The sequence below is a fragment of the Panulirus ornatus genome, chromosome 13, assembly GCF_036320965.1.
Source record: "Panulirus ornatus isolate Po-2019 chromosome 13, ASM3632096v1, whole genome shotgun sequence".
In the NCBI taxonomy this organism is placed as follows: Eukaryota; Metazoa; Arthropoda; class Malacostraca; order Decapoda; family Palinuridae; genus Panulirus; species Panulirus ornatus.
The window spans coordinates 15,233,588-15,260,919 of NC_092236.1; the positions used below are offsets into that span (position 1 = coordinate 15,233,588).

General features: G+C 40.9%; 1 protein-coding gene across 4 annotated transcripts in view; it reads left to right on the forward strand.

Annotated features, from left to right (window-relative positions):
- LOC139752786 (uncharacterized) overlaps nt 1-27,332 on the forward strand; it is a 124,821-nt gene that overhangs the window by 75,344 nt on the left and 22,145 nt on the right. For 2 of the 4 annotated variants that reach the window (XM_071668699.1, XM_071668701.1), the window contains exons 3-5: nt 13,551-13,649; nt 19,070-19,193; nt 19,646-19,840. In XM_071668699.1, the coding sequence (XP_071524800.1) occupies nt 13,551-13,649; nt 19,070-19,193; nt 19,646-19,840 (418 nt within the window). Of the gene's footprint in view, nt 1-10,308; nt 10,449-13,550; nt 13,650-19,069; nt 19,194-19,645; nt 19,841-27,332 lie in introns of those variants that run through there. The other 2 variants (XM_071668700.1, XM_071668702.1) reach the window with 2 other exon arrangements.

Here is a 27,332-nt window from a genome sequence, read left to right on the forward strand (position 1 = left end):
ATTTTACACCTCCCTTACCAGCCTCAGAGCAAAGGGGAAAGGGGAGGAGAGGGGGCAGGCGACAAAGAATAGCGACCCATTAACGGGATTGCGTCGCCGAACACCAAAGCTACCTCCCCAAATATTTCTCCTAGAACTTCTCCCCACCCTCTGTCCTAAGTCTGCTCCCCACATTTCCCCCTTAAATTCATCTAACTCTGTACCCTAGGCTTGCTCATTCCACCTCCTTTAACCTTCTCCCCATGCTTACCCCATAAACATTTTCCCCACTCTACAACGCACTTCACCCTGTGCCCATATGTGTTTCCTGTATCTTGCAGTCCACACTCGTTCCCCATACACTCTTCCACCACCCACTCCCTGCACCTGACTTCCACACCTGCACCTGCTTCCTTTACCCATTCATCCCCCAGAAGACAGTCCTCCATATAGCTCATTAGCTTGTCAGTCTTTGATCCTACCCATTTCCATATTCATCCCCAAACGTATCCAAAATCTTTTGGGTAGGTGAGGTTAGGTTTAACCTTTCCATTGGTATATCTGTGCCGCCAGCACCACAGAGGAGGTCTTATGAGGAACAAGAAAACTGTAGCAAAGCAGTTCTGTGGTTTCATAGCTCCCTGAAAACAGTAATAAGCCATTAGAGAGTTTAAGAGTCGTGATGCAGCTGATTAATGAGTCAGCAAAGGGTAAACTTGATGGATAAGAATGTCAAGGACGAAGGCTTCTCTAGGCCACCAATCAACAAGTAAGTGTTTGGGTGTACGAGTCACTTGGGAAGAAATCTAAAGGACTGCAATCGAGAGGGAAATACAGACTAGGATTCCAAGTACCAAGAAAATAGTTGAGTATCAGTTAGCAAGGGAGGTCTCAAGTGTGCCGGTCGGCTAAGAAGTAGGCGACAGTATACTTGTCAGCAGGGCGACAGGTAGCAAGTTCAACAGGGGTTGGGGGTCGGTAGCCAACAACAGCAGCAGCCAGGAAAGGCAGCAGCAAGCTTGGGGAAACAGCCAGCGTAGGTAGCAACCAGCTAAGGCAGCATTTAGCAAGTCAACAGATGGCCCGGACGGTTGGAGATGAAGCCGAATCTGTCAAAGTGAGAAATACTTAAGCAGAATAACTCCTTTTTATTCCCATCCATTTCTCTTCCCCCTCTTCCCCCCCCCCCTTCCGTCTTTCCGTTCCCATCCTCCCCCCACCACACCCACCCACCCCCCACCCCAAACGTAACCCCCATCTGTCAAAACAACACTTAACTTTTTGCTGATCCAGGCTCCATAGTTGCTCTCCAAATTGGGACAGGGCGATATTGCGAGAAGGTCTCTTGGACCTGGGGCGATAAATCAAATATTATAAGAAATCGCTGCCGAAGAAAGAACAGAGCTGTCGAGATCGGATTATATTCTTTCCTAGCTTTTAATCTCATAGGGACTGTAAAGGCGCTCTGTAAATCCTCTTTTTTTTTTTTTTTTTACCTATTATCGAGAGACAGTTGGATCATATTCGATAAATAAATAGAACTCTCCAAATCCTAACTTGCTTCTTTCCTGCATTTATTGACTCTACGCGGAGGAATCCTACGGTGCCGGTGTTCTGAACTTCTGGTTAAATTAGGATCCAACTTCTGGCGTAAACATCACCTCATTTGCATGAGAAAATCCCATTGTCGACTACCGAAAAACACAGTACAAATGAGGAGTGGAAGAGATCAATTAAGATCACTTTTCTGGATCATTATCAAAGAGAGTAGTTGCTCTCCCAATTAAGATCACTTTTCTGGATCATTATCAAAGAGAGTAGTAGCTCTCCTTTTCCGCTGGTGTCTGACAAACGCTCCTTTTTCAAAAATCTCCTCGGTCAAACCCTCTCTTGAAGGGTATGAGAGGGTGACGGGTCACAAATCTGGTTGTGGTGTGCGTGATTAGCATTCCGGCAGTACAGCCATATGCAAATAGGAATTTAATTAGCATAACTCAAGACTATGGTTTTCGACGTGTCCCTCTCCCATATGATTTTCTGCTCTTCCTTCACTAAATTGTATTCTTACTCTTTTCTTTTGTCAGTTTCCGCTGGTTTGCTTTAAAAGCGATTAATAGCGCTTGTACACTTTCTGTGCACTGTCAGAATGGACTGTCGTAGGTGGAGCCTCTTTGTTTACATTTGCGGTCTTCCAGACAATCCGTCTTGCCTAGTCTGCGTCCTCGTATCCCCGCGCACTTTTTGTCTCGTGTTACAATATAAAGTATCCATACTCAGGTATGAATGTGTTGTGCCTTTATTCAATCATTATATCCTGAATTACTGTTTTATCCTGCAAGTATGAAGAGTTTTCATGCGGTCTCCCCGTGCCTTTTTACTGTATGTAGTTTATAGGAATCACCCTTGTGAACTGTTTCCTTACAACGTCATCGTAGACAACTACTATGAATTGTCTGTCTCCAGTTGTACTGCCTTCCTGTATCCTTGCGCACTCAAGATGGATTTTCAATGTCCTGTTCTGCTGCAGCATAGTTGAGTGCTTATTGTACTGAGAACTTGATCTTTGGATATCATGCGAAGACATTCTCATGGACCATGCGGTCTCCTGTTGTCTGTTCTTCCCTATGCGCTCCCTTCACCTTCACTCCAGTGCATCTTGGAATCTGCCTAATTGTTCCGCATTTCTTCCTATAATCTCATCCATACCGCCTCCCGTTCCCTTTCCAACAGTTTCTCCCTCCTTCCGACATATTTCAACCAGTCTGTACTTCCTCCTCTTCCTCCTCCTCTCCCTCCCTCATTCCTCTTACTCCTCACTTTCCTCTGCTTCACCGGGACGAAGATGAGGAAGAAGCCAATAAGTAAATGTGAAAAAGCACCAGCTTGAAACAATAAATATCAGAAATCAATTGAAGCTCCATTTCCTGTAAAATATTACATAATTTGAGTTGGAATAAGGCCTTGGCCCAAGGGTCAATTCGTGGTCGTTGCATTTTTAGTAGAGAATGGGAGAAGAGGAAATGTTAGGGTTAACATCCTAGACTCTGTCGGACAGAGAAGGAGGAGCGGTTTCCAGCCAATAGATAAAGAGACATCTTTGATCTGGAGGAGATGAGGTATCTTTTTCCCTAAGGCAGATATCATGTTCTTCTTTGGAGAATGATGGGTAAAAGGACCCCTCTGTAATGTCAAACAGTTTGACAAATAATTCATGAATTGGTTGGGTGACAAGAAGGGAGAGGCCTCTGGACAAGCCGGAACGTTAAAGAATTTGAATATTCAAAAGCTCTCACCTGTGTTTAGTCGTCCTACCAATGCGCATATACAACATGCCAACCGGTTTCACATACATCGATATCACTTACAAAGGGGGAGGAAAGTTCGAAGCAAAGTCAAAGTTTGTGACGAAGCTGTCTCAAGGTACCCAACTTCTGAGTCCGAGAAACGTCAACAAAGTTGATCTAGAGCCGACAAGTTTTCGACAATGTTTGGAAGAATGTCAAGCAGCTTCTGAGTTCGGAGAATTACCTCCAGGAAGGTACTTGACAGAGGCATTGTCGAGACGTGGGGGTGTCAGTGTCGTGCAGAATGTCTTGCCAAACTGGATGTATATACAATATTCACAATTTGAATTAAGGTGTTCACTTTAAGTCGAGTAAGATCTATTAATGAAAAACATTTCGTTATAAGAGGATTACGCATGCTGAGCCAGCCAATGGAATTCATTTTGTTTATCATTTTTATGTTAACTGAGACAGCACGGGCAACAGAATGCCCTAATCAAGGTCATCTCATTAACGCTTTATATATATATATATATATATATATATATATATATATATATATATATATATATATATATCCTAGCCAGGTACCCATTTTATCGACCAACTAGGGGAGGATGAACAGCTGAGTCGACTGTAGACCGGCAGCCGCAATTAGGAATCGAACCTATGCCCTCGTCCCCGGGAGGCTAAACTGTGCTAAGAACCTTACACAATGAACATCACGAGATATGCTTCCTGAATGCTAGGGGTGGGGTGAGGAATTGTATAGATGCTATAGTTATTTTTCCTAGCAAGCAGATACCCCTTATCTACATATGCCTCATTCAGCACAATGAAAAAAAAATAATGAAATTTATTATGACTATTAACACCTCTCCTTTCCGTCTGCCGTGGTACTGCTTCTTTCTGTTTGTTCTCCACGTATTATTACGGTCAGTCTCTCGTGAACTGACTAGTCCTCGTGAAATTGACCCGTGGCGCGCGTGTGGCTCCTGCTTCCCATAGCTTTTGTGGGAAGACCAACCGCACGAGGAATGACCATTTTGACACCCTTCCCCGTACAGCGAAACTGTGGAATTCTCTTCCGTCTTTTCCTTTTACCTTTCCACATTTGAGAGTCAGGTCTATAAACACATAGAAAGCTTGAAAAGGCAACTGTTTTATTGTAATCATGTATCTGTTGTCTATTTTCCATCCCCAATGGCCATGATGAGTGAGGCTTGCTCCGTGTCACGTCTCCAAGGAGTGCTATAAAAGGCGTCCTGATGTTGCATAATAATAATGATAATAATAATAATAATAATAATAATTATTATTATTATTATTATCATTATTATTATTATTATTATTATTATTATTATTATTATTATTATTATTATTATTATCTTCGGGGATGGATTTGCCTTTTATATTCCAGTGGTCTGAGCGCAGGAGTTCTCACCATCATTGCGGTGGACGTATACGCCCAATAACCCACGAAACATAAACACGAGACAAACTTGAAACAGTGACTGCTATTCGGGAGTTTAATTACCGCCATCTCACAAAATAGTTCCGCGGGTGTTTGTGTGTCTGTGTAAACTTTGCCAAACAAGACGCGCACCAACTTACACTTGTAATTACCAGGAGCTATCTCTTGTTCCAGCCTCTGGACTTTTATTTACCCTGAGATTTGTTCGAAAATGGCTAACTCGTTGTTAGCAAGTCTGATCACAGCGGTTGAACTACTTTATAGTTATGGTAAAGCCTTCTATCTAAGGGCTCTATAAATACTTTTTTGAGAAACAAAATATTTCATGATTGCAATAACTATAATGGCTTTCAGTAATTATATAAAACTTATTCATTATTATAGAATTGATTCTGGGTTAAGGAGACTGAAAAATATCCTCGGAACATCTTAGAAAAAGTTGCACGGATGCATGTAAATTGCGAACGTAATTTTCAGTATATTTTCCAGACTAAAAAATTTTCCTTTTATAACTGGAACACAACATAATGAATGGCTTCTATAATCCAAATATTGATATGAATTATAAGTAAAACCAAATAATCTTGACATTTTTGTGTAATCACTTAAATTTTTAATCACAGGACTTAATGGCCCTTATATTTCAATCCACCCCAGAATTGTATTCACCATGAAAAATACGGTCTCTAATGCTTTCAAGCAAACTGAGTTTCCATAGAATAATAGCAGAAATGCTGGTAATATTTCGGTATATTTTTCAGGCCAAAAAATAATCTTTCCTTTCAAAATTACAGTATTACACCGAAAGGCTGATAAAGTGAAATACTTCACTACTCTTCCTCTCGCCGACAGATACCAAATAATTATGGGGCCAGTAATCATGATATATAATCCAGTAATCATTCGAAATGCTCAAGGTAAGAGCTTCATGGCCCTAAACAGTACTCTGCCTGGCCAGGGCCCCTGAGAGGAATTTTATCATGGAATACAGTTTCTTTCGGGTCCACCTTCCCCTCTCCATTAGTTATCCTATCCTTATCCACTACGGTTTTATGCCATGAGCTGTAAGGCCAAAGAGGATGTGGAAGATGAGAGAGGGGTGGAATGCTAGTCTTCAGTATATGCAAACATTTTCTGAAATCCCAGGAAATACCAGGCCTCCTTTGGACCTCGGGCCCGGGTGCTATGAACATCAGCACCCCCCCCCCCCCCCCCCGTTGGCCGTGTTCCTGACCTAGAATCCTATACGGAATGAAAATTAGGCCTTTTGCTGAGGTCTTGAAGTAAATCTCTTTCCCGACGAAAAGTAACAAATAGTACGGGTAACTTAGAGAAATTTTGGGACTAAAAAACACTTTTGGTTTCAGAGTTCAAAATATAAAGTAATAAGGATCTGCTATTCTTGAAATGATAATGTGAAATAGATCATTAGGCTTACTCTGGCCAAAAGATACCAGATAAATATGAATCGAATTCTCAGACATTCTGTTAATCCTGCAATCATCTAAATTCTTAAAAACAGGACTAATTTGCCCAGAATCGTATTCAGCTTAAAGAATAGGTGATATATGATAGAGTTGATAGAGATGCTCTGTGGAAGGTATTAAGAATATATGGTGTGGGAGGCAAGTTGTTAGAAGCAGTGAAAAGTTTTTATCGAGGATGTAAGGCATGTGTACGTGTAGGAAGAGAGGAAAGTGATTGGTTCTCAGTGAATGTAGGTTTGCGGCAGGGGTGTGTGATGTCTCCATGGTTGTTTAATTTGTTTATGGATGGGGTTGTTAGGGAGGTGAATGCAAGAGTTTTGGAAAGAGGGGCAAGTATGAAGTCTGTTGGGGATGAGAGAGCTTGGGAAGTCAGTTGTTTTTCGCTGATGATACAGCGCTGGTGGCTGATTCATGTGAGAAAGTGCAGAAGCTGGTGACTGAGTTTGGTAAAGTGTGTGAAAGAAGAAAGTTAAGAGTAAATGTGAATAAGAGCAAGGTTATTAGGTACAGTAGGGTTGAGGGTCAAGTCAATTGGGAGGTGAGTTTGAATGGAGAAAAACTGGAGGAAGTGAAGTGTTTTAGATATCTGGGAGTGGATCTGGCAGCGGATGGAACCATGGAAGCAGAAGTGGATCATAGGGTGGGGGAGGGGGCGAAAATTCTGGGGGCCTTGAAGAATGTGTGGAAGTCGAGAACATTATCTCGGAAAGCAAGAATGGGTATGTTTGAAGGAATAGTGGTTCCAACAATGTTGTATGGTTGCGAGGCGTGGGCTATGGATAGAGTTGTGCGCAGGAGGATGGATGTGCTGGAAATGAGATGTTTGAGGACAATGTGTGGTGTGAGGTGGTTTGATCGAGTAAGTAACGTAAGGGTAAGAGAGATGTGTGGAAATAAAAAGAGCGTGGTTGAGAGAGCAGAAGAGGGTGTTTTGAAATGGTTTGGGCACATGGAGAGAATGAGTGAGGAAAGATTGACCAAGAGGATATATGTGTCGGAGGTGGAGGGAACGAGGAGAAGAGGGAGACCAAATTGGAGGTGGAAAGATGGAGTGAAAAAGATTTTGTGTGATCGGGGCCTGAACATGCAGGAGGGTGAAAGGAGGGCAAGGAATAGAGTGAATTGGAGCGATGTGGTATACCGGGGTTGACGTGCTGTCAGTGGATTGAATCAAGGCATGTGAAGCGTCTGGGGTAAACCATGGAAAGCTGTGTAGGTATGTATATCTGCGTGTGTGGACGTATGTATATACATGTGTATGGGGGTGGGTTGGGCCATTTCTTTCGTCTGTTTCCTTGCGCTACCTCGCAAACGCGGGAGACAGCGACAAAGCAAAAAAAAAAAAAACGTAGGTTTTTTATGCAAATCAGTTTCCCGCCGAATTATAGAAGGTAATTTCATTTTTTTTTTTTTGCTAAAAAAACGTCAAAATTGGAATATATCACATTCGAAGGCTTCTATAGCTTTCATGCTCTCATTCTTCTTAAGATGCTATTAAAAGACATGACGGTACTGTCGTAGATGTCTCGATAGATTTTCTGTTGGGTGTGTATGTGATCGTTTGATGAGGAGAATGAAGTTTAGTAAGAATTAAAAGACATTAAAAAACTTTGTTTTGAATGTTGCTACCAGTATTTATATACAGCAAGATCGGAAACTTTTCCCGGCTCAATAAAAAAGAGGTGGTGATGCTGGCTGCGGTCATGTACTGTGGCAGTCTCATCCTGTTTTGGCTGGAGGTGCTGTACCTTCAGAGCCACCTTCATCCATCCCTCCTACGTCCCTGTGATAAATGGTCGAGGAACATCCTCAGCCGGGTCGGTAAAAGTGGGAATATAATTAATGATGTGTTTATTTCCAGTCTAGCCCCCGCCCCCTTCGTTCATAGGACGCATTTGTTAGCACTCAAATGTGCGTAAAGAATGAAAAAAAAAAAATAATAGATAAAAGGAAATTTATAAAAGGTCATGTGTGGAGATTTAGCAATATCTACGAATGTGTTGATAGTGGAACATTAATTAAGTTGTTTGGTAGTTTTACTGCTCTCACTTTATCTTCCCTCTCTCAGCGTGTATACGCATGCCCTCCTTTTTCGCTATTACTTGAAACACCAAATTGATGGAGAAAGACACTCAAGATTGCCGTGGATGAGAGGCATCTGCTGGACGGACATGGGACAGGGGCCACGATCTGTCCCTGAAAAGAGCCTTCTTGCCTTATCTTGTAAACCTCTCGAGTAAAGATTTGATGCCTTCTTATCAAGGCCAAAGGGATCACGCTATCAGGAAGGTCACGGTGTCTTGACTAACACACGCAATATCACCACCACCTCTAACGTAAAAACGTAATTGCAGCCATAGAAAGTAACAGATAGAGTGAAATGAAGAGAAAATGACTTGTGGGTTGCTCGTGGCAGAGACCAGCACTAATAACAAGATAGCGATAGTAAGAGCAACAATAGTGCTATTAAGTCCAGCATAGCAAGAGTAGCAATGACGATTGGGAAAGAATTACACGAAATTGTATTTTGAGTAAATGAATCAGTGGTGATGTACTTTGTCGCTAAATATAGCATTGATATCATGGTAGTTTATACGCTAATTGGAGCTCTTACTACTGTATGAGGTTGCCTCTATATCGGTAACTTTTCCGTGAGGTCATTAACTTATCTGCACTGCCCTTTCTACATTAGCATTTGATTTAGTCTGATATGTATTAAAGTTATGGAAGAAGAAGACAATGGACATGGAAAACATGGACCTGAGGTAAAACTGCTGATAGTAATGGTTCTTTTGTTGATATGCATACGTAAAACTAAATCGTACTCATGACTTGATATGGATGGTCTCTTGCCGTGAGCTTAGAAAAAAAAAAAAAAAAGGAGGAGGAAGAGACTATGTGAACAGTTGCACTCAACAAACTTGCACCTCTGTATTGTCACCATTCACTCTCTTTCCCCCTTGCCCTGCTAATACAAAGGTAAAGTATTCCGTCTTGAGCCATACTTTGATTGAAAACCCTACCTAGCCAGTCAACATCACATTCGATGTTCTATTTAATGTGAATAAGTTGCAGAAAATTTATGGGAAAAACTACTTGGAAAACAGGGGAGAAAGACATGAATTAGCGAAACGCTGGAACTGATTAAACCCCTCTCTCTTTTCCTATAGATAAATCTGTAAGAAAATATAGTCTTCAGTAACCACTGAAACACAGAATGCGGTGACAAACTTGCAAGTAATTCTTTAAAAGTGTAAAGTTTGTGAGTCATGTCTAGTATAAAACCCATGGTAGATTATGCATATTTCTCGATATGGAGGGAAGTTCCTGTATTGGGCAAATTTATAAACAAAGCTTTTGATTAGATTCAGTGTGGATTCTACAAGGGTGTGCTTGCAACCCTCAAGATTGCTTTCCTTTTGATCGTGGATACAAGACCTAATCAAAGGCCACATTTTTCTTTTTCCTTTTGTTGACCTGTAGATGTTTCTAGTATTTCAAAAGTTCTAGCAGCAGTAACTACCTTCTCTTAGCTTGTTCCACATGGCCTCTCTTCTACTACTAAATGGGTTGTTTCCCCACAGTTATGCAGTTGTGTTCTCTGGTTGATGAGTGGTGCTTCGTTACTTAAAAAAAAAAAATGGTCCCTTTATGTGATAATGGCCCCCTGTAACATTCAGAGGTATTTACCATGTATCCTTTTGTATTAATGTAGGTAGTATGGTAGCTTCAGAACATCCCTGTCTGTGTTTATGCACATGTTTGCTCGTTCTCAAAGTGATTTGGTTTAGAGTTGACTTTTACTTATGCAAAGGTTTTCATGAAATGCTTTGTTCCTTTGGAGAAATAAAGACTCGAGAATAACCATACTTTTTTAAAAGTAAATAGTAGATAAATTAGCAATAAATTCATGTCTTTGATATGAATAATGTAGAGGAAAAACTTATTAAACTGTACCATTTGTGTTGTCAAGTTGTCAAGGATTTACCTCATAACCCACATAAATGCAGATTGATTCAGCTTCTTTTTTGAAAGGTGTGCTGAAGGCTCTTTTCACCCTGATGACAACATTTACAGTTATTTGGTTATGAACTAGTTGTAGATTATCGCTCTTATCAGTGTTATCAGTGTCGTATGAACTGTCTAGGGAGCTGTGGCCACTCACTTCATACTGATGCCAGCCTTCTGAAGACCCTCGTGGATGTTTGACAGGTATTTTCTAAGGTCATCCTCTGTCTCTTTTTTTCATTGTTGATTTAACCTGTCATAGTACCATTCTCATTCTTTTATATGTTTTCTTTCCTCAGTGCCAGCTTCTGTCTTCTGCCTTCTTTCCTATATATTCTAATTAGAATAGCCTTTCTTTTCATATCTGCCTTCACCTGTCTGTTGTTTCAGATTTTCTACCTGTATTTGATTTTTTTCTATTTTCTCTTTCTTCAGCGTTCCCTGTATCTTTTCTTATCTGATGATGTTTTATTAGGTGTGGTGCAAGGAGCAGTATTAGCTTCAGTACCATCTGTAATAATATCTGATAAAGATGCTTTGCAGATGACACTATAGTAAAATGTTTGTATCAATTGACAGAGAGAAAATGCAAAATTACTATGTTATATGAATATGCTTCAAAAATAAACCTTCAGAATACTCACTCCATCTCCTTCTCACATCACCACTACTTGTTATCACCTCCCCATTTGCCCCTTCACTGAAGTTCCCATTTGCGTCAGCGAGGTAGTGCAGGGAAACAGACGAAAGAATGGCCCAACCCACCCACATACACATGTATATACATCTCAACGTATACATATATATATATACACACACAGACATATACGTATATACACATGTACATAATTCATACTGTCTGCCTTTATTCATTCCCATCGCCACCTCACCACACATGAAATAACAACCCCCTCCCCCCCCTCATGTGTGCGAGGTAGCGCTAGGAAAAGACAACAAAGGCCACATTCGTTCACACTCAGTCTCTAGCTGTCCTGTAATAATCCACCGAAACCACAGCTCCCTTTCCACATCTAGGCCGGACAGAACTTTCCATGGTTTACCCCAGACGCTTCACATGCCCTGGTTCAATCCATTGACAGCATGTCGACCCCAGTATACCACATCGTTCCAATTCACTCTATTCCTTGCACACCTTTCACCCTCCTGCATGTTCAGGCCCCGATCACTCAAAATCTTTTTCACTCCATCTTTCCACCTCCAATTGGTCTCCGACCTCTCCTCGTTCCCTCCACCTCTGACACATATATCCTCTTGGTCAATCTTTCCTCACTCATTCTCTCCATGTGACCAAACCATTTCAAAACATCCTCTTCTGCTCTCTCAACCACACTCTTTTTATTACCACACATCTCTTGCACTATTATTACTTACTCGATCAAACCACCTCACACCACATATTGTCCTCAAACATCTCATTTCCAGCACATTCACCCTCCTCCGCACAACTCTATTCATAGCCCACGCTTTGCAGCCATACAACATTGTTGGAACCACTATTCCTTCAAACATACCCATTTTTGCTTTCCGAGATAATGTTCTCGACTTCCACACATTCTTCAAGGCTCCCAGAATTTTCACTCCCTCCCCCATCCTATGATTCACTTCTGCTTCCATGGTTCCATCCGCTGCCAAATCCACTCCCAGATATCTAAAACACTTCACTTCCTCCAGTTTTTCTCTGTTCAAACTCACCTCCCAATTGACTTGACCCTCAACCTTATTGTACCTAATAAGCTTGCTCTTATTCACATTTACTCTCAACTTTCTTCTTTCACACACTTTACCAAACTCAGTCACCAGCTTCTGCAATTTCTCACATGAATCAGCCACCAGCGCTGTATCATCAGCGAACAACAACTGACTCTTTTCCCAAGCTCTCTCATCCACAACAGACTGCATACTTGCCCCTCTTTCCAAAACTCTTGCATTCACCTCCCTAACAACCCCATCCATAAACAAATCTATGAACAAATCAAGCTAAATGTCATAATCACTTTACAGGGAAAGGTGAGGGAATAGGACACATGGACAAATTTATGAAAGATTGAAACCTTACAATGTAAAAAGAAGAGAAAGATATACAATTCATGCATAGTAAAAAATTTAAAAATTGAATAAAATTTGCTAGGACTAAACATTGCACAACATCAAAGAAACAGAGTATTAAGATATACATTCTGTGGATTGTATCAAAAAGGCACTAAACAATCAAATACGAGAGCAAAGATGGAATGGGTTCTTTTGATGTTTTGCTCAGCAAGACAATAAATCTTCAGTATGTTGCAACTGCATCCTTGAGAGACTATACAGTAATCTAAAAACTGTGTCAGGTGAATTCAAAATTGACAAAGTTTGAAATATGCGTGACAGCAAAGAAAAGTATCATCAAACGAATTACATATGTGGTAAGCATTATATGCTAGACTTGCCGTGTAGCAAATCTTATCGCAGTGATACTTCAGTAAGTATTCTCCTTTGGTTAAACTCTCAAAGTTTAGTTGTACTTATACCATATGTTATTAGAGACTGTCATTATCCTCTCCTGATTTTTAAACCTTATCTATGATGTCCGTTCCAAGTGAAACTCCTTCAGAGGAATGGCCATGGGAATGGAATACCCATGCTGCTTCTTAGCCTTTAGTGTCTCACCCTTAACAGGCCACTGGCAGCGAGCAAGTCCAGTTCAGTGTTTGTAGAGGCTCCTACCTAATGCTTGTAATCTTCTCTATCTAATTCTTCTACCTGTTACTTCCATCCAATGTTTCTATGTAACGCTCCTGCCTAAATGTTCCTGCCTACTACTTCTGTTTGCTGCTCCTACCATTTTGCCAAAAGGCAGGGCTGGCACAAAGTGCTCACCACTGGAAAATTCTAGAGTTAGGAAGGTTTAGTGAGGCAGAATGAAAAGACAGCTACCTAGGTCAGAGGAATGTAACTTGACAGCCAGTAAAGTGCTGGCTTACTAAGCAGATGTCACTAACCTTCCTGATACCCATGTGGGTAGTACTGGTATTGTACCTCCCTGGTCATTGGCTGCCTACCAACCACTCCCTACCTGATTTCACTTAAAAGCAGGTGCATGATCACTGAACTAAGATTAATTTATAGTTCCCCTTTGGCATCTGAAAGTCTGTCTTGGTACAGCAGTTTTATCCAAAATCATATCAAACTTCAGGGCACAACAGCAAAAAAAATATACATATGAAATTACTGTACCACTTTGGACATAGTTTGAATTAAATCTACTGCATCTCTTCAATTTTCTGTTGATTTGAATGTTATTTTTCTCATTTCTAGGAATCACAATGGTAACTTTTAAGAATGCATTGCTTGTTAAGGTGCTGGCAACACTCCTAGTTCCATCAGCATTGGCTACTAACATCACAACTCTGGAGGGTAAATACTGCCGAATCAAGGTTCCATACCTTATTTATTTTTTATACAGTCTAAATCTTTCCTTTTCATTATATTTGATGTCTCATAATTTGATAGTAGGACATTGACACGCACTGTTTATGGTGATACTACTGTCCCGACTGAGGAGCATTAAAGTGGTGCCCAGAACCACCTCACACCCTCCATGTTAGGCTTCTGTTTGTAATTTCTGTCTCATCAAGACAAGTCTAGTGGGCTAGTCCTGCCATCTTCCCATGCACCTACTCATACCTCACTTATTTTCACACAAGTTCTCTTGCCATCTGTGTGCACTATTGTTTTTAAATGTAATGATAGAATCCAACATACCTATGGCTCTTACTCCCTAGCATCATGGGGATGCTAAGAATCCCCAGGTTCCTCCCAGACTCTAATGCCAATGTGAAAAAGGGATTAGAAAGTAGTAATACAAGCCACTTCCATGACCTTTCCTTCTCTGATAGACCTTCCTCTTTTTCTCTTCACTGTAACAGCATTTGTGGTCTTTCTAGTAACTAGTCTTCTGTTGAACACCATCTGTCTTGTGCTTTTCCTTATATCTTACTTCTCTTGAGACCCAGTTGTCTAATGATGTTCTCACTAGCCCCCTTTTCATATTTCTGTATCAAAGGTGGTGTCTGTGCTTATTCCAACATCAACACATATGCATGCCTTGAGGACCCTGACTCCCCAAACTTTATTATTATCTGGCTCAAGGTTTGTCTCCAAACTACCATACCTTTCCTTTGTTTCATGTACTGCTCTTCTAATTCTACAAATTTTATATCTTTCTTCAACCATCAAAACTCCTACCATGAGACTGTGGCATCCTCTCACCTGCAAGCTGAGATCTTTCTAGGGGATTTCAATGTTCACAGTGGGGAATAGTTGAATTCCTCCCATACAGATACTGGGGATATTGAAGTCCTCTACTATCACTCCCACCCATCTATATTCCTGACTGCTAATATTCTGGGTCTTTTTCATCTCTAATCCTTTGTGCTTAAATACACTCTTTTACCCCCAATTGTTTCATCTGACCACACTTTCATAAATGTATCTATTGTAATGGTTCCTTACTCCCCAGCAGCCCCTTCTAAATGTAAATATTGGTACCTTGATAAAGATGAATTACTTATGAAAATTCTTTTCTAACTTTTCTTGGGTAAATTGCTGTCTCTTATGTGGTGATGCTTCTGTCTCTGCCAAATGCATTACTGAGGCTATTGTTGTGGGAATGGAAGCATTTATCCCCTTTTCCTTCATCTGCATCTGTTGTACACCAATAATCTTAATGCTGTAAATACACAGTCTCACTCCCAATTGGTTTAACTGACCCCATCAGTCTCACTCCCAATTGGTTTATCTGACCCCATCCTCATAAATACATCTATTTTAACAGAATAACTTTTGAAAATTCTTTTCTGTCTTTCCTTGGGCAAATTATTGTCTTATATGTTGATGTTTCTATTTTCACCAGATGCATTGCAGAGGTTTTGTTGAAGTAATGGAAGCAAAAAAATCCCTCTTCCTCCAAGATGACATCTCCCATTTCATGGTTCAGTCGTTCTTGTTCTGAGGCCATTCAGACAAGGGGTTAGGCATATCAAGCTTGGAAAACATTTCCTTCCTGTGACTCCCATTCTGCATTTATCACTGCCCTAGTCATTACAAGTACATTATCTATGAGGCAAGGTGTTCCTTTGTTCAAAGGAAGTGCAATAACCTCTTCTTGTCATCCTTGTTTTTGTTTTAGCTAAGGTCATCACTTGACTTTTCCCTCACTTTTCCATTTTGACTGTATTATAGTTGTCTTTCCTTTAGAGAAAGCAACTTTATTTTGTTCCTGTTTCTCCTCTAACTCTACTTTGGATGACTCTGACATTCCTTCACCCCATGATGTTTCTTTTACTAATCCTATGCCCCTTCCTGTATTGTCTTTTCAAACTGTTTGAAAAGCACTTCTCTCTGTGGACACAAGTAAGGCTTATGGTCATAGTGGTATCCATCCCCATATACTGAAAGAGTATGCCTCTGAACTTGCACCTGTGCTTGCTTGTCTGTTTTCTTTTCTGTTTGGAAACCAGAACTTTCCTTTCTTCTTGGAAACATTTACTGGTTCATCCCATCCCCAAGAAGGGTGACAGCTCTAACCTCTCTAGGTAATGTCCTGCTGCTTTGATATTTACAATTTCCAAAGTCTTTGAATCCCTCCGGAACCCCCATATCCTGAAACATTTTGAATCTTGTAGTCTTCTCACCTGTCACTAGTATAGCTTCTAAAAGGCAAGATCTACTGGTGATATTGTTTCCTCTTTTACTAATGTCTGATCATTATCCCTGAAAGATTTTGGGGAATCCTATGTAGTTGACATTGATATATCCAAAGCTTTTGACTGGGTGTGCATTGGGGTCTCATCTTTAAGCTCCTCTCTTTTGGCTTCCCTCCTTTACTTTGCTCCCTCATGTTTAGTCTCCTCTCTGGCCAGTCTATCTGAATGGTTGTTGATGGTTCAGCCTCTCCTTTCTCCAACAACAGCAGTGTTGCTCAAGGTTTTGTCCTGTTGCCTAAACTTTTTCTCCTTTTTATCAACGATTTCCCCTCTTCCACAAATAACCAGATGCATTCTTATGCTGACGACTGAACAGTGCATTCCTCCAAACCCTTCAGTTCTGCTGCTTTCTCTCATGTCTGCATCCTCTGACCACTTCACATTAACCAGACTTGGACAGGATATCTCAGTTGGCAGACAATATCTGGTTGGACAGGATATCTCAGTGGGCAGACAATATCTGGTTAAGTTTAATGCCAAGACCCAGTTTCTGCCTGTCTTTTTTTGAAAATTTCTCACAGCCTTCCTCTCCTTCACTGTTTCTGTAATTCCACTCCTTGACTCAAAGAACATATTTAGTATTACTGAAACATCTTCTCTGTCTTGGAAACCCCAGATTATGGAAATAGCTAAGTCCTCCACTAAAAAGCTGGGAATGCTGTTTAGATTTAAAAATTTCAATTCCTCTGAACAGGTGTTTTGTTTATACAAAGGGTTGATCTATGGAGTAATCCTTTCACATCTGGGGTGGTTCTAGCTCTGCATTCTTTCCTGATAGAGTTGAGTTGAAAGCAGTCTGACTTATAAACTCTCCAAAGCTATGCTCAAAACTTGATCCACTTGGCCTACGATGCAGTGTTGGTTCACTTTTCCTCTTCTCTAGGTATTACTTTAGTTTTTGCTCCCAAGAGATGGCTGCTAGCTATTATAGGACCCAGTGACTCTTCTGCCCTGTACTGCTCTCTCCTTTGTCTCTCATTACATATCACCAAACCTCCCCGAGATAACTCCTAAACACTTAAATTCTCATCTCTTCCAGTCTTTCTCCCCCCATACCTGTAACCAGTTTAGTATACTTTATTTTTTCACTCTAAAGTAGTTTTCCTTTCAAACACTATTATTTTACTTTTACTTGCATTTGTTTTTAATCACCTGCACTAAGGTACATCACAAAATACACTTAAACCTTTTGCAACTCCTCTCCACTCTCAGCAAACAACACAGTATCATCCGTAAACAGGCTTGTCACAAGCCACCATATCTCACTGCCTTTGCATTCCCTCTCCCTAGTTTTGCTTTTACCTCTCTTATCATTCCATCCATTTATATGTTAAAATGCCACATTGACATCTCAGATGCCACACAATGCGCATTTCATATTGCACTTGTTTTAGGTAGTGTAGGGATATATTCACATTATTTTGGTCATAGTCTGCATCAAGCTACCATGTGGTTAGGTTGTATACAGAGAATTATGATTTTATTTGTTAAATAATTTTGCAATCCTTACAGTTCAAAATGGCATCAAGTGATAGAGTTAAAAGAAAGTGTGTGAACTGTATATTGTATTACAGTATATTGTATTAAAAAACGGCTCATAGATTGCATTCTTGATTTCACGGACTTCAGCATTCATGGATATCCATCCATCCATCCATCCATCCCCCCCCATTAGTCCATTAAGTCAAGGGTTTACTGTATTTGTTAGAAGTGGAGGGAAGAAGGAGAAACGGGAGACCAAATTGGAGATGGGAGGATGGAGTGAAAAGTGTTTTTAGCAGTTGAGGCCTGGACATGTAGGAAAGGCGTGCAGGAAAGAGTGAATTGTAACAGCATAGTATATTGGGGTTGACGTGCTGTCAATGGACTGAACCAGGGCATGTGAAACGTCTGGGGTCTGTGGGGCCTAGATGTGGATAAGGGGCAATGGTTTTGGTTACCCATGACAGCTAGAAATTGAATGTTAGCAGATGTGGCTTTTCTTTATGTTTCCTGGCACTGCCTTGCTGATGAAAAGGAGGGTGATTAGATGTGGGGGAGGAGAAGAGAATGTATATGCTTATCTTTTTTCTTTTCCTTCATGCACTTGTGATGTTTCCTGTGGTGTGGGGTGGCATCAGGAATGGATGAAGTCAAGCAAGTATGAATATTTACATGTGTATATATGTATGTTTATGCTGAAAAAAATGGAAAAAGGAGATACGAGATCCCGAGCACTTTCGTGTATTAACACATCTTCAGAGGACAGAAGTGCTTAGGATCTTGTGTTTCCTTTTCCATGTGGTTTTTTCAGCATTTATAAAATCACGTTGTGATTTTGTGCACTTATGTGTACATATGTATGTATGTTTATGTTTGTGTATGTGTGTATATGTACATATATGTATATTTGGGTGGATGTGTCCTCCTTCATCTGTTTCCTGGTGCTATGTTGCTAATGTGGGAAACAGCAATCAGGTACAGAAATAAAAAAGTTTTAATAATATCAACATGAAATCTTGTCCCACACTCTTATGTCAAAAAATTCCCCATCCGCAAGTGGTACCTGTACCGACTTATTTTGGTTGGGAGGAAACCAACTAGTCATTTTCTGAACAATAGATTTCGTTATTTCATTGTCCATCCATATATCTCCCATAGATGTATCTGTTTTCTTATTATTCAAGTTTATATTCCTTGTATGTCTACAATGGACTGGTTCATGTGGCAATTCTGATGCATATTATCTTAGTTTATCTTCAGTCCATCAGATAGATCTTAGATGAACTATCTACATATTTTAGAATTCTTTATCATTTGACAAATGTATTTGCACTAATACATGCACACAACATACATAACTGTCCAAACAACTCCTAAACAATGAGACAGCTTGTAAATGCAGATATAGATTATTGTTTATCTGCCTGTGTTCAGTTGTGTGTTAATTAGGTAGTAGAGATAAATATAAATATTTTAGTGCTCTGAAGCCTTTCCAGTATCACCAGTTTCCACAAATGGCTTTCTGCCTTTCAGGCTGATGTTTCTCCATTTATCACCAATTTCCAGAAATGCCTTCCTGCCTTTCAGGTTATGACCTGCCCACTATCACGGATATTATTCAAAAACAACTCGAGAAATATCTAAGCAAATTTGAAGGTCTTCACATCCCTGCAATACCTACGATAGATATTGAGTATGAAGATATTGTCAGGTAAGAAAATCCTGCCTAGCTTATTACTTAATGTAAGAAAACTTTATTTTTTCTCTTTATTTCATTTGTAATTACCACAGGAACTCTTTCTAAGAAAAAACCTAATGTGACCTAGGACTTGTTTCCAAGAGGTTCCTGCAGCCCTAAAAGCTGTTCTGTTTCCAGTAGCAGAAAAATGTGGATTCTTTTGGAGTGAGAGGCTGTACTCCTAACAATACAACCCTGTCAGAGTTGACATTACACCCATGGTGTAATCTCATGCAGGCATAGTTCAGTAATACCAGGGGGAAGCCTTAGAGAGTGAAGCATTCTTAAGGAAAATCTCTTTCAGTATCCCTATTACAAGGCCTCTATTTTCTCTGTAAACTATCCACCCTATTTTCTTTCCATTTTTGAACCCCATTTTTTGTATTTCTTCACCCTCATCTCATCAATGTCTGTCTTCCCTTCAGCGTTGCCTTCAGTCTGAACAATATTGATCTCTCTGGAGTAAGCAATGTGAATGTCACAGAATTTGCACATCACGGCAAGAAGCCGGGCAGCCAGTCACTGACAACTGTATTGCCACAAATCAGCCTTTCCATTGGGGACTATGTATCTGCTGGCCACCTCCTCAATCTGCCCTTCAATGGAGAAGGGCCTGTGAGGTGAGTGCCACCCTACCAATTCCTGACAATTTTACCTCATTCTTCTGTGATTGATTTTTTGTCTTAAAAACAGGAGAGTAGTTTTATATAAACTGAATGATGTACACTAATTTTACGGATGCATATGTAGGAAGCCAGATATTTTTATTTAGGGCTCTGTGATTAAATGAAAGACTTGTACCATGGGGGCTGGGAATCTTTTCCTCCTATATTTCTTTCCAGAAGCTGGAAAGACGTTCTTTGCTTGTGCAGGAAATAGCAAACAAATGTGAAAGGAAAAAGTAGAAAGTAGTGTAATTACATATTATTACTAGGACTAGTAAGAGTACATAGTTACCTTACCTTCCCCTAGCAACCTACAAGAACCAAATACATTCAAACACTTGTTGCAGAATATCATTAATGATAACTAAAAAGAAAAAGATTATAACATAAAGACAATAATGATAATTGTAAAATTTTTTACCATACTTGATCGCCATTTCCAGCCATAATGAGGTAGCGCCAGGAAACAGACAAAGGAAAGGCACATCTACTATCATACATATATATACATTATTTATTCGTTCATTTATTTATTATACTTAATTGCTGTTTTCTGCATTAGATAGGTAGTGCCAAGAAACAGTCGAAGAATGGCCCATCCACTCATGTACACATATACATAAATAAATGCCCATACATGCATATATTGGTTCTCAGTGAATGTAGGTTTGCGGCAGGGGTGTGTGATGTCTCCATGGTTGTTTAATTTGTTTATGGATGGGGTTGTTAGGTAGGTGAATGCAAGAGTTTTGGAAAGAGGGGCAAGGATGAAGTCTGTTGGGGATGAGAGAGCTTGGGAAGTGAGTCAGTTGTTGTTCGCTGATGATACAGCGCTGGTGGCTGATTCATGTGAGAAACTGCAGAAGCTGGTGACTGAGTTTGGTAAAGTGTGTGAAAGAAGAAAGTTAAGAGTAAATGTGAATAAGAGCAAGGTTATTAGGTACAGTAGGGTTGAGGGTCAAGTCAATTGGGAGGTGAGTTTGAATGGAGAAAAACTGGAGGAAGTGAAGTGTTTTAGATATCTGGGAGTGGATCTGGCAGCGGATGGAAACATGGAAGCGGAAGTGGATCATAGGGTGGGGGAGGGGGCGGAAATTCTGGGAGCCTTGAAGAATGTGTGGAAGTCGAGAACATTATCTCGGAAAGCAAAAATGGGTATGTTTGAAGGAATAGTGGTTCCAACAATGTTGTATGGTTGCGAGGCATGGACTATGGATAGAGTTGTGCGCAGGAGGATGGATGTGCTGGAAATGAGATGTTTGAGGACAATGTGTGGTGTGAGGTGGTTTGATCGAGTAAGTAACGTAAGGGTAAGAGAGATGTGTGGAAATAAAAAGCGTGGTTGAGAGAACAGAAGAGGGTGTTTTGAAATGGTTTGGTCACATGGAGAGAATGAGTGAGGAAAGATTGACCAAGAGGATATATGTGTCGGAGATGGAGGGATAGAGGAGAAGAGGGAGACCAAATTGGAGGTGGAAAGATGGAGTGAAAAAGATTTTGTGTGATCGGGGCCTGAACATGCAGGAGGGTGAAAGGAAGGCAAGGAATAGAGTGAATTGGAGCGATGTGGTATACCGGGGTTGACGTGCTGTCAGTGGATTGAATCAAGGCATGTGAAGCGTCTGGGGTAAACCATGGAAAGCTGTGTAGGTATGTATATTTGCGTGTGTGGACGTATGTATATACATGTGTATGGGGGGGGGTTGGGCCATTTCTTTCGTCTGTTTCCTTGCGCTACCTCGCAAACGCGGGAGACAGCGACAAAGCAAAAAAAAAAAAAAAAAAAAACATGCACATATAGATACATATACATATCAGCATATACACATATACGTACACATACAAAGACATGTGTATATACACATGTACATAATCATACTTGCTTGCCTTCATCTATTCCTGGTGCTACCCTGACCCACAGGAAACAGCATTGCTATCCCCTGCTTCAGTGAGGTAGCACCAGGAAGACAGACAAAAAAGGCCCCATTCATTCACTTTCAGTCTCTAGCTGTCATATGTAATGCACTGAAACCACAGCCCCTTATCCATATCCAGGCCCCACAGACCTTTCTATAGTTTACCCCAGATGTTTCACATGCCCTGATTCAGTCCTTTGACAGCATGTCGAACCAATATACCATATCATTCCAATTCACTATATTCCTTGTATGCCTTTTACCCTCCTGTATGTTCAGGCCCCAATCGCTCAAAATCTTTTGGTCTCCCGTTTCTCCTTGTTCCCTCCACCTCTGACCCATATATCCTCTTTGTCAATCTCTCCTCGTTCATTCTCTCCATATATCCAAACCATTTCAATACACCCTCTTCTGCTGTCTCAACCACACTCTTTTTTTATTTCCACACATCACTTTTACCCCTTCATTACTTACTCGATCAAACCACCTCACACCACGTATTGTCCTCAAACATACCAACACATCCACCCTCCTCCATACAACCATATCTATAGCCCATGTCTTGAAACCATGTAACATTGTTGGAACTACTGTTTCTTCGAACATGCCCATTTTTGCTCAGAGATAATGTTCTCTCCTTCCACACATTCTTCATTGCTCCCAGAACCTTCACCCCCTCCCCACCCTGTGACTCACTTCCGCTTCCATGGTTCCATTTGCTGTTAAGTCCACTCCCAGGTATATAAAACACTTCACTTCCGCCAATTTTTCTCCATTCAAACTTACCTCCCAATTGACTTGTCCCTCAACCCTATTGAGCCTAATAACTTTGCTCTTATTCACATTTACTCTCAACTTTCTCCTTTCACACCCTTTTCCAAACTCAGTCACCAACCTCTGTAGTTTTTCTCTTGAATCAGCCACTAGAGCTATATCATTGGCAAACAACAACTGACTCACTTCCCAGGCCCTCTCATCCCCAACAGATTGCATACTCGCCCTTCTCTCCAAAACTCTTGCATTTATCTCCCTAACCACCCCAGATGCTTCAAAGTCCCTGGTTCAATCCATTGACAGCACATCGACCCCAGTATACCACATCGTTCCAATTCACTCTATTCCTTGCACGCCTTTCACCCTCATGTATGTTCAGGCCCCAATCGCTCAAAATCTTTTTCACTCCATCCCTCCAACTCCAGTTTGGTTTCCCACTTCTCCTTGTTTCCCTCCACCTCTGACAAATATATTCTCTTTTTCAATCTTTCCTCACTCATTCTCTCCATATCTCCAAACCATTTCAACTCAGCCCCTTTACCCTTGAGCTTAGTTTCACTCAGAGCTAGAACATTGAGGTTTCTTTCCTCAAACATACAACTATCTCTCCTTTCTCCTCATCTTGGTTTCATCTACACACATTCAGACACCACAGTCTGAGCCTTCGAGGAGGATGAGCACTCCCTGCTTGACTCCTTCTGTTTCCCTTTTTAGAAATTTAAATACACGCACATATACATGCATATACATATCAACATTTTGTTACTTTTATTTTCATATTATACTTTGTCGCTGTCTCTCGCATTAGCGAGGTAGCGCAAGGAAACAGACGAAAGAATGGCCCAACCCACTCGCATACACATGTATTTACATACACATCCTCACATGCACATATACATACCTATACATTTCAACATATACATATATATACATATGCAGACATATACATACATACACATGTACATAATTCATACTTGTTGCCTTCACTCATTCTCGTTGCCACCCCACCACACATGAAATGACAACCCTCTCCCCTCGCATGCTCGCGAGGTAGTGCCAGGAAAAAATAACAAAGGCCACATTCGTTCACACTCAGTCACTAGCTGTCATGTATAATGCACCGAAACCACAGTTCCCTTTCCACATCCAGGCCCCACAAAACTTTTCATGGTTTACCCCAGACGCTTCACATGCCGTGGCTCAATCCATTGACAGTACGTCGACCCCAGTATACCACATCGTTCCAATTCACTCTATTCCTTGCACGCCTTTCACCCTCATGCATGTTCAGGCCTCAATGGCTCAAAATATTTTTCACTCCATCTTTCCAACTCCAATTCGGTATCCCACTTCTCCTCGTTCCCTCCACCTCTGACACATATATCCTCTTTGTCAATCTTTCCTCACTCATTCTCTCCATGTGACCAAACCATTTCAAAACTCCCTCTTCTGCTCTCTCAACCACACTCTTTTTATTACCACACATCTCTCTTACCCTTTCATTACTTACTTGATCAAACCACCTCACACCACATATTGTCCTCAAACATCTCATTTCCAGAACATCCACCCTCATCCGCACTACTCACCCATGCCTCACAACCATATAACATTGTTGAAACCACTATTCCTTCAAACATACCCATTTTTGCGCTCCAAGATAATGTTCTTGCCTTCCACACATTTTTCAACGCTCCCAGAACTTTGGCCCCCTCCCCCACCCTGTGACTCACTTCCACTTCCTTGGTTCCATCCGCTGCCAAATCCACTCCCTGATATCTAAAACACTTCACTTCCTCCAGTTTTTCTCCATTCAAACTTCCCTCCCAGTTGACTTGTCCCTCAACTTGCTCTTATTCACATTTACTCTCAGCTTTCTTCTTTCACACACTTTACCAAACTCAGTCAGCAGCTTCTGCAGTTTCTCACCCGAATCAGCCACCAGCACTATATCATCAGCGAACAACAACTGAATCGCTTCCCAAGCCCTCTCATCCGCAACAGACTGCATACTTGCCACTCTCTCCAAAACTCTTGCATTTACCTCCCTAACAACCCCATCCATAAACAAATTAAACAACCTTAGAGACATCACGCACCCCTGCTGCTAACCGACATTCAATGAGAACCACTCACTTTCCTCTCTTCCTACTCGTACACATGCCTTACATCCTCGATAAAAACTTTTCACTGCTTCTAACAACTTGCCTCCCACACCATATATTCTTGATACCTTCCACAGAGCATCTCTATCAACTCCATCATATGCCTTCTCCACATCCATAAATGCTACATACAAATCCATTTGCTTTTCTAAGTATTTCTCACATACATTCTTCAAAGCAAACACCTGATCCACACGTCCTTTACCACTTCTGAAACCACACTGCTCTTCCCCAATCTGATGCTCTACATACCCTCACCCTCTCTATCAATACCCTCCCATTTGATTTCCCAGGAATATTTCCCCGGAATATTACCACACATCTCTCTTACCCTTTCATTACTTCCTCGATCAAACCACCTCACACCACATATTGTCCTCACACATCCCAATTCCAACACACCCACCCTCCTCAGCACAACCCTATCTAAAGGCCATGCCTCACAACCATATAGTTGGACCACCATTCATTCAAACATAACCATTTTTGCTCTCCGAGATAATGTTCTCACCTTCCACACATTTTTCAACGCCCTGAGACCCTTTGCCCTTTCCCCTAACCCAAGACTCTCTTCTTCTTCAATGGTTCCATCCAATGCCAAATCCACTCCCAGATATCTAAAACACTTCACTTCCAGTTTTTCTCCATTCAAACTTACCTCCCAATTGACTTGTCCCTCAACCCTGCTGAACCTAATAACCTTGCTCTTATTCACATTTACTGTCAGCTTTCTTCTTTCGCACACTTTACCAAACTCAGTCACCAACTTCTGCAGTTTCTCACCCGAATCAGCCACCAGCCCTGTATCATCAGCGAACAACAACTGACTCACTTCCAAGCCCTCTCATCCACAACAGACTGCATACTTGCCCCTCTCTCCAAAACTCTTGCATTTACCTCCCTAACATCCCCATCCATAAATAAATTAAACAACCATGGAGACATCATGCACCCCTGTCGCAAACTGACTTTCGCTGGGAACCACTCACTTTCCTCTCTTCCTACTCGTACACATGCCTTACATCCTCGATAAAAACTTTTCACTGCTTTAAGCAACGTACCTCCCACACCATATACTCTTAATACCTTTCACAAAGCATCTCTATCAACTCTTATCATATGCCTTCTCCAGATCCATAAATGCTACATACAAAGCCATTTGCTTTTCTAAGGATTTCTCACATACATTCTTCAAAGCAAACACCTGATCCACACATCCTCTACCACTTCTGAAACCACACTGATCTTCATCCACACTGCCTTCACCCTCTTGACCCTCTCAGTCAATACACTCCCATATAATTTCCCAGGAATACTCAACAAACTTATACCTCAGTAATTTGAACACTCACCTTTATCCCCTTTGCCTTTGTACAATGGCACTATGATAATAATAATAATAATAACAATAATAATAATGATATTAGTTTTAGGGAAAATAAAAAGATGTTCTGGAAGGAGGTAAATAAAGTGCATAAGACAATAGAAAATGGGAACATCAGTGAAGGGGGCAAATGGGGAGTTAATAACAAGTAGTGATGAAGTGAGAAGGTTTGTTGAATGCGTTTGCTGATAGAGTAGCAGATATAGGGTGTTTTGGTCGGGGTGGTGTGCGAAGTGAGATACTCAGGGAGAATGGTTCGACGAACAGAAAAGAGGTAGTGGAAGCTTTGTGGAAGATGAAAGCCGGCAGTATGGTGGGTTTAGATGGTATTGCAGTGGAATCTATAAAAAACAGGGGGTGACTGTGTTGTTGATTGGTTGGTAAGGATGTTCATTGTATGTATGGATCATTATCAAGTGCCTGAGGATTGGCAGAATGCATGCATAGTGCCATTGTACAAAGGCAAAGGGGATAAAAGTGAGTGATCAAATTACAGAGGCATATGTTTGTTGAGTATTCCTGGGAGGGTATTGATTGAGAAGGTAAAGGCATGTACAGACCATCAGATTGGGGAAGAGCAGTGTGGTTTCAGAAGTGATGGAGGATGTTTGGATCAGGTGTTTGCTTTGAAGAATGTATGTGAGAAATACTTAGAAAACAGAGGATTTGTATGTAGCATTTAAGGATCTTGAGAAGGCATATGATAGGGTGGATAGAGATGCTTTATGGAAGGTTTTAAGAGTATATGGTGTGGGAGGTTAGTTACTAGAAGTAGTGAAAAGTTTTTACCGAGGATGTAAGGCATGTGTACGGGTAGGAATAGTGAATATTGGTTTGTAGCAGGGGTGTGTGATGTCTCCATGGTTGTTTAATTTGTTTATGGATGGGGTTGTTAGGGAGGTGAATGCAAGAATTTTGGAGAAAGGAGCAATTATGCAGTCTGTTGTGGATGAGAGGGCTTGGGAAGTGAGTCAGTTGTTGTTTGCTGATGATACAGTGCTGGTGGCTGATTCGGGTAAGAAACTACAGAAGTTGGTGACTGAGTTTGGTAAAGTGTGTGAAAGAAGAAAGTTAAGAGTAAATGTGAATAAGAGCAAGGTTATTTGGTTCAGTAGAGTTGAGGGACAAGTCAACTGGGAGGTAAGTTTGAATGGAGAAAAACTGGAGGAAGTGAAGTGTTTTAGATATCTGGGAGTGGACTTAGCAGT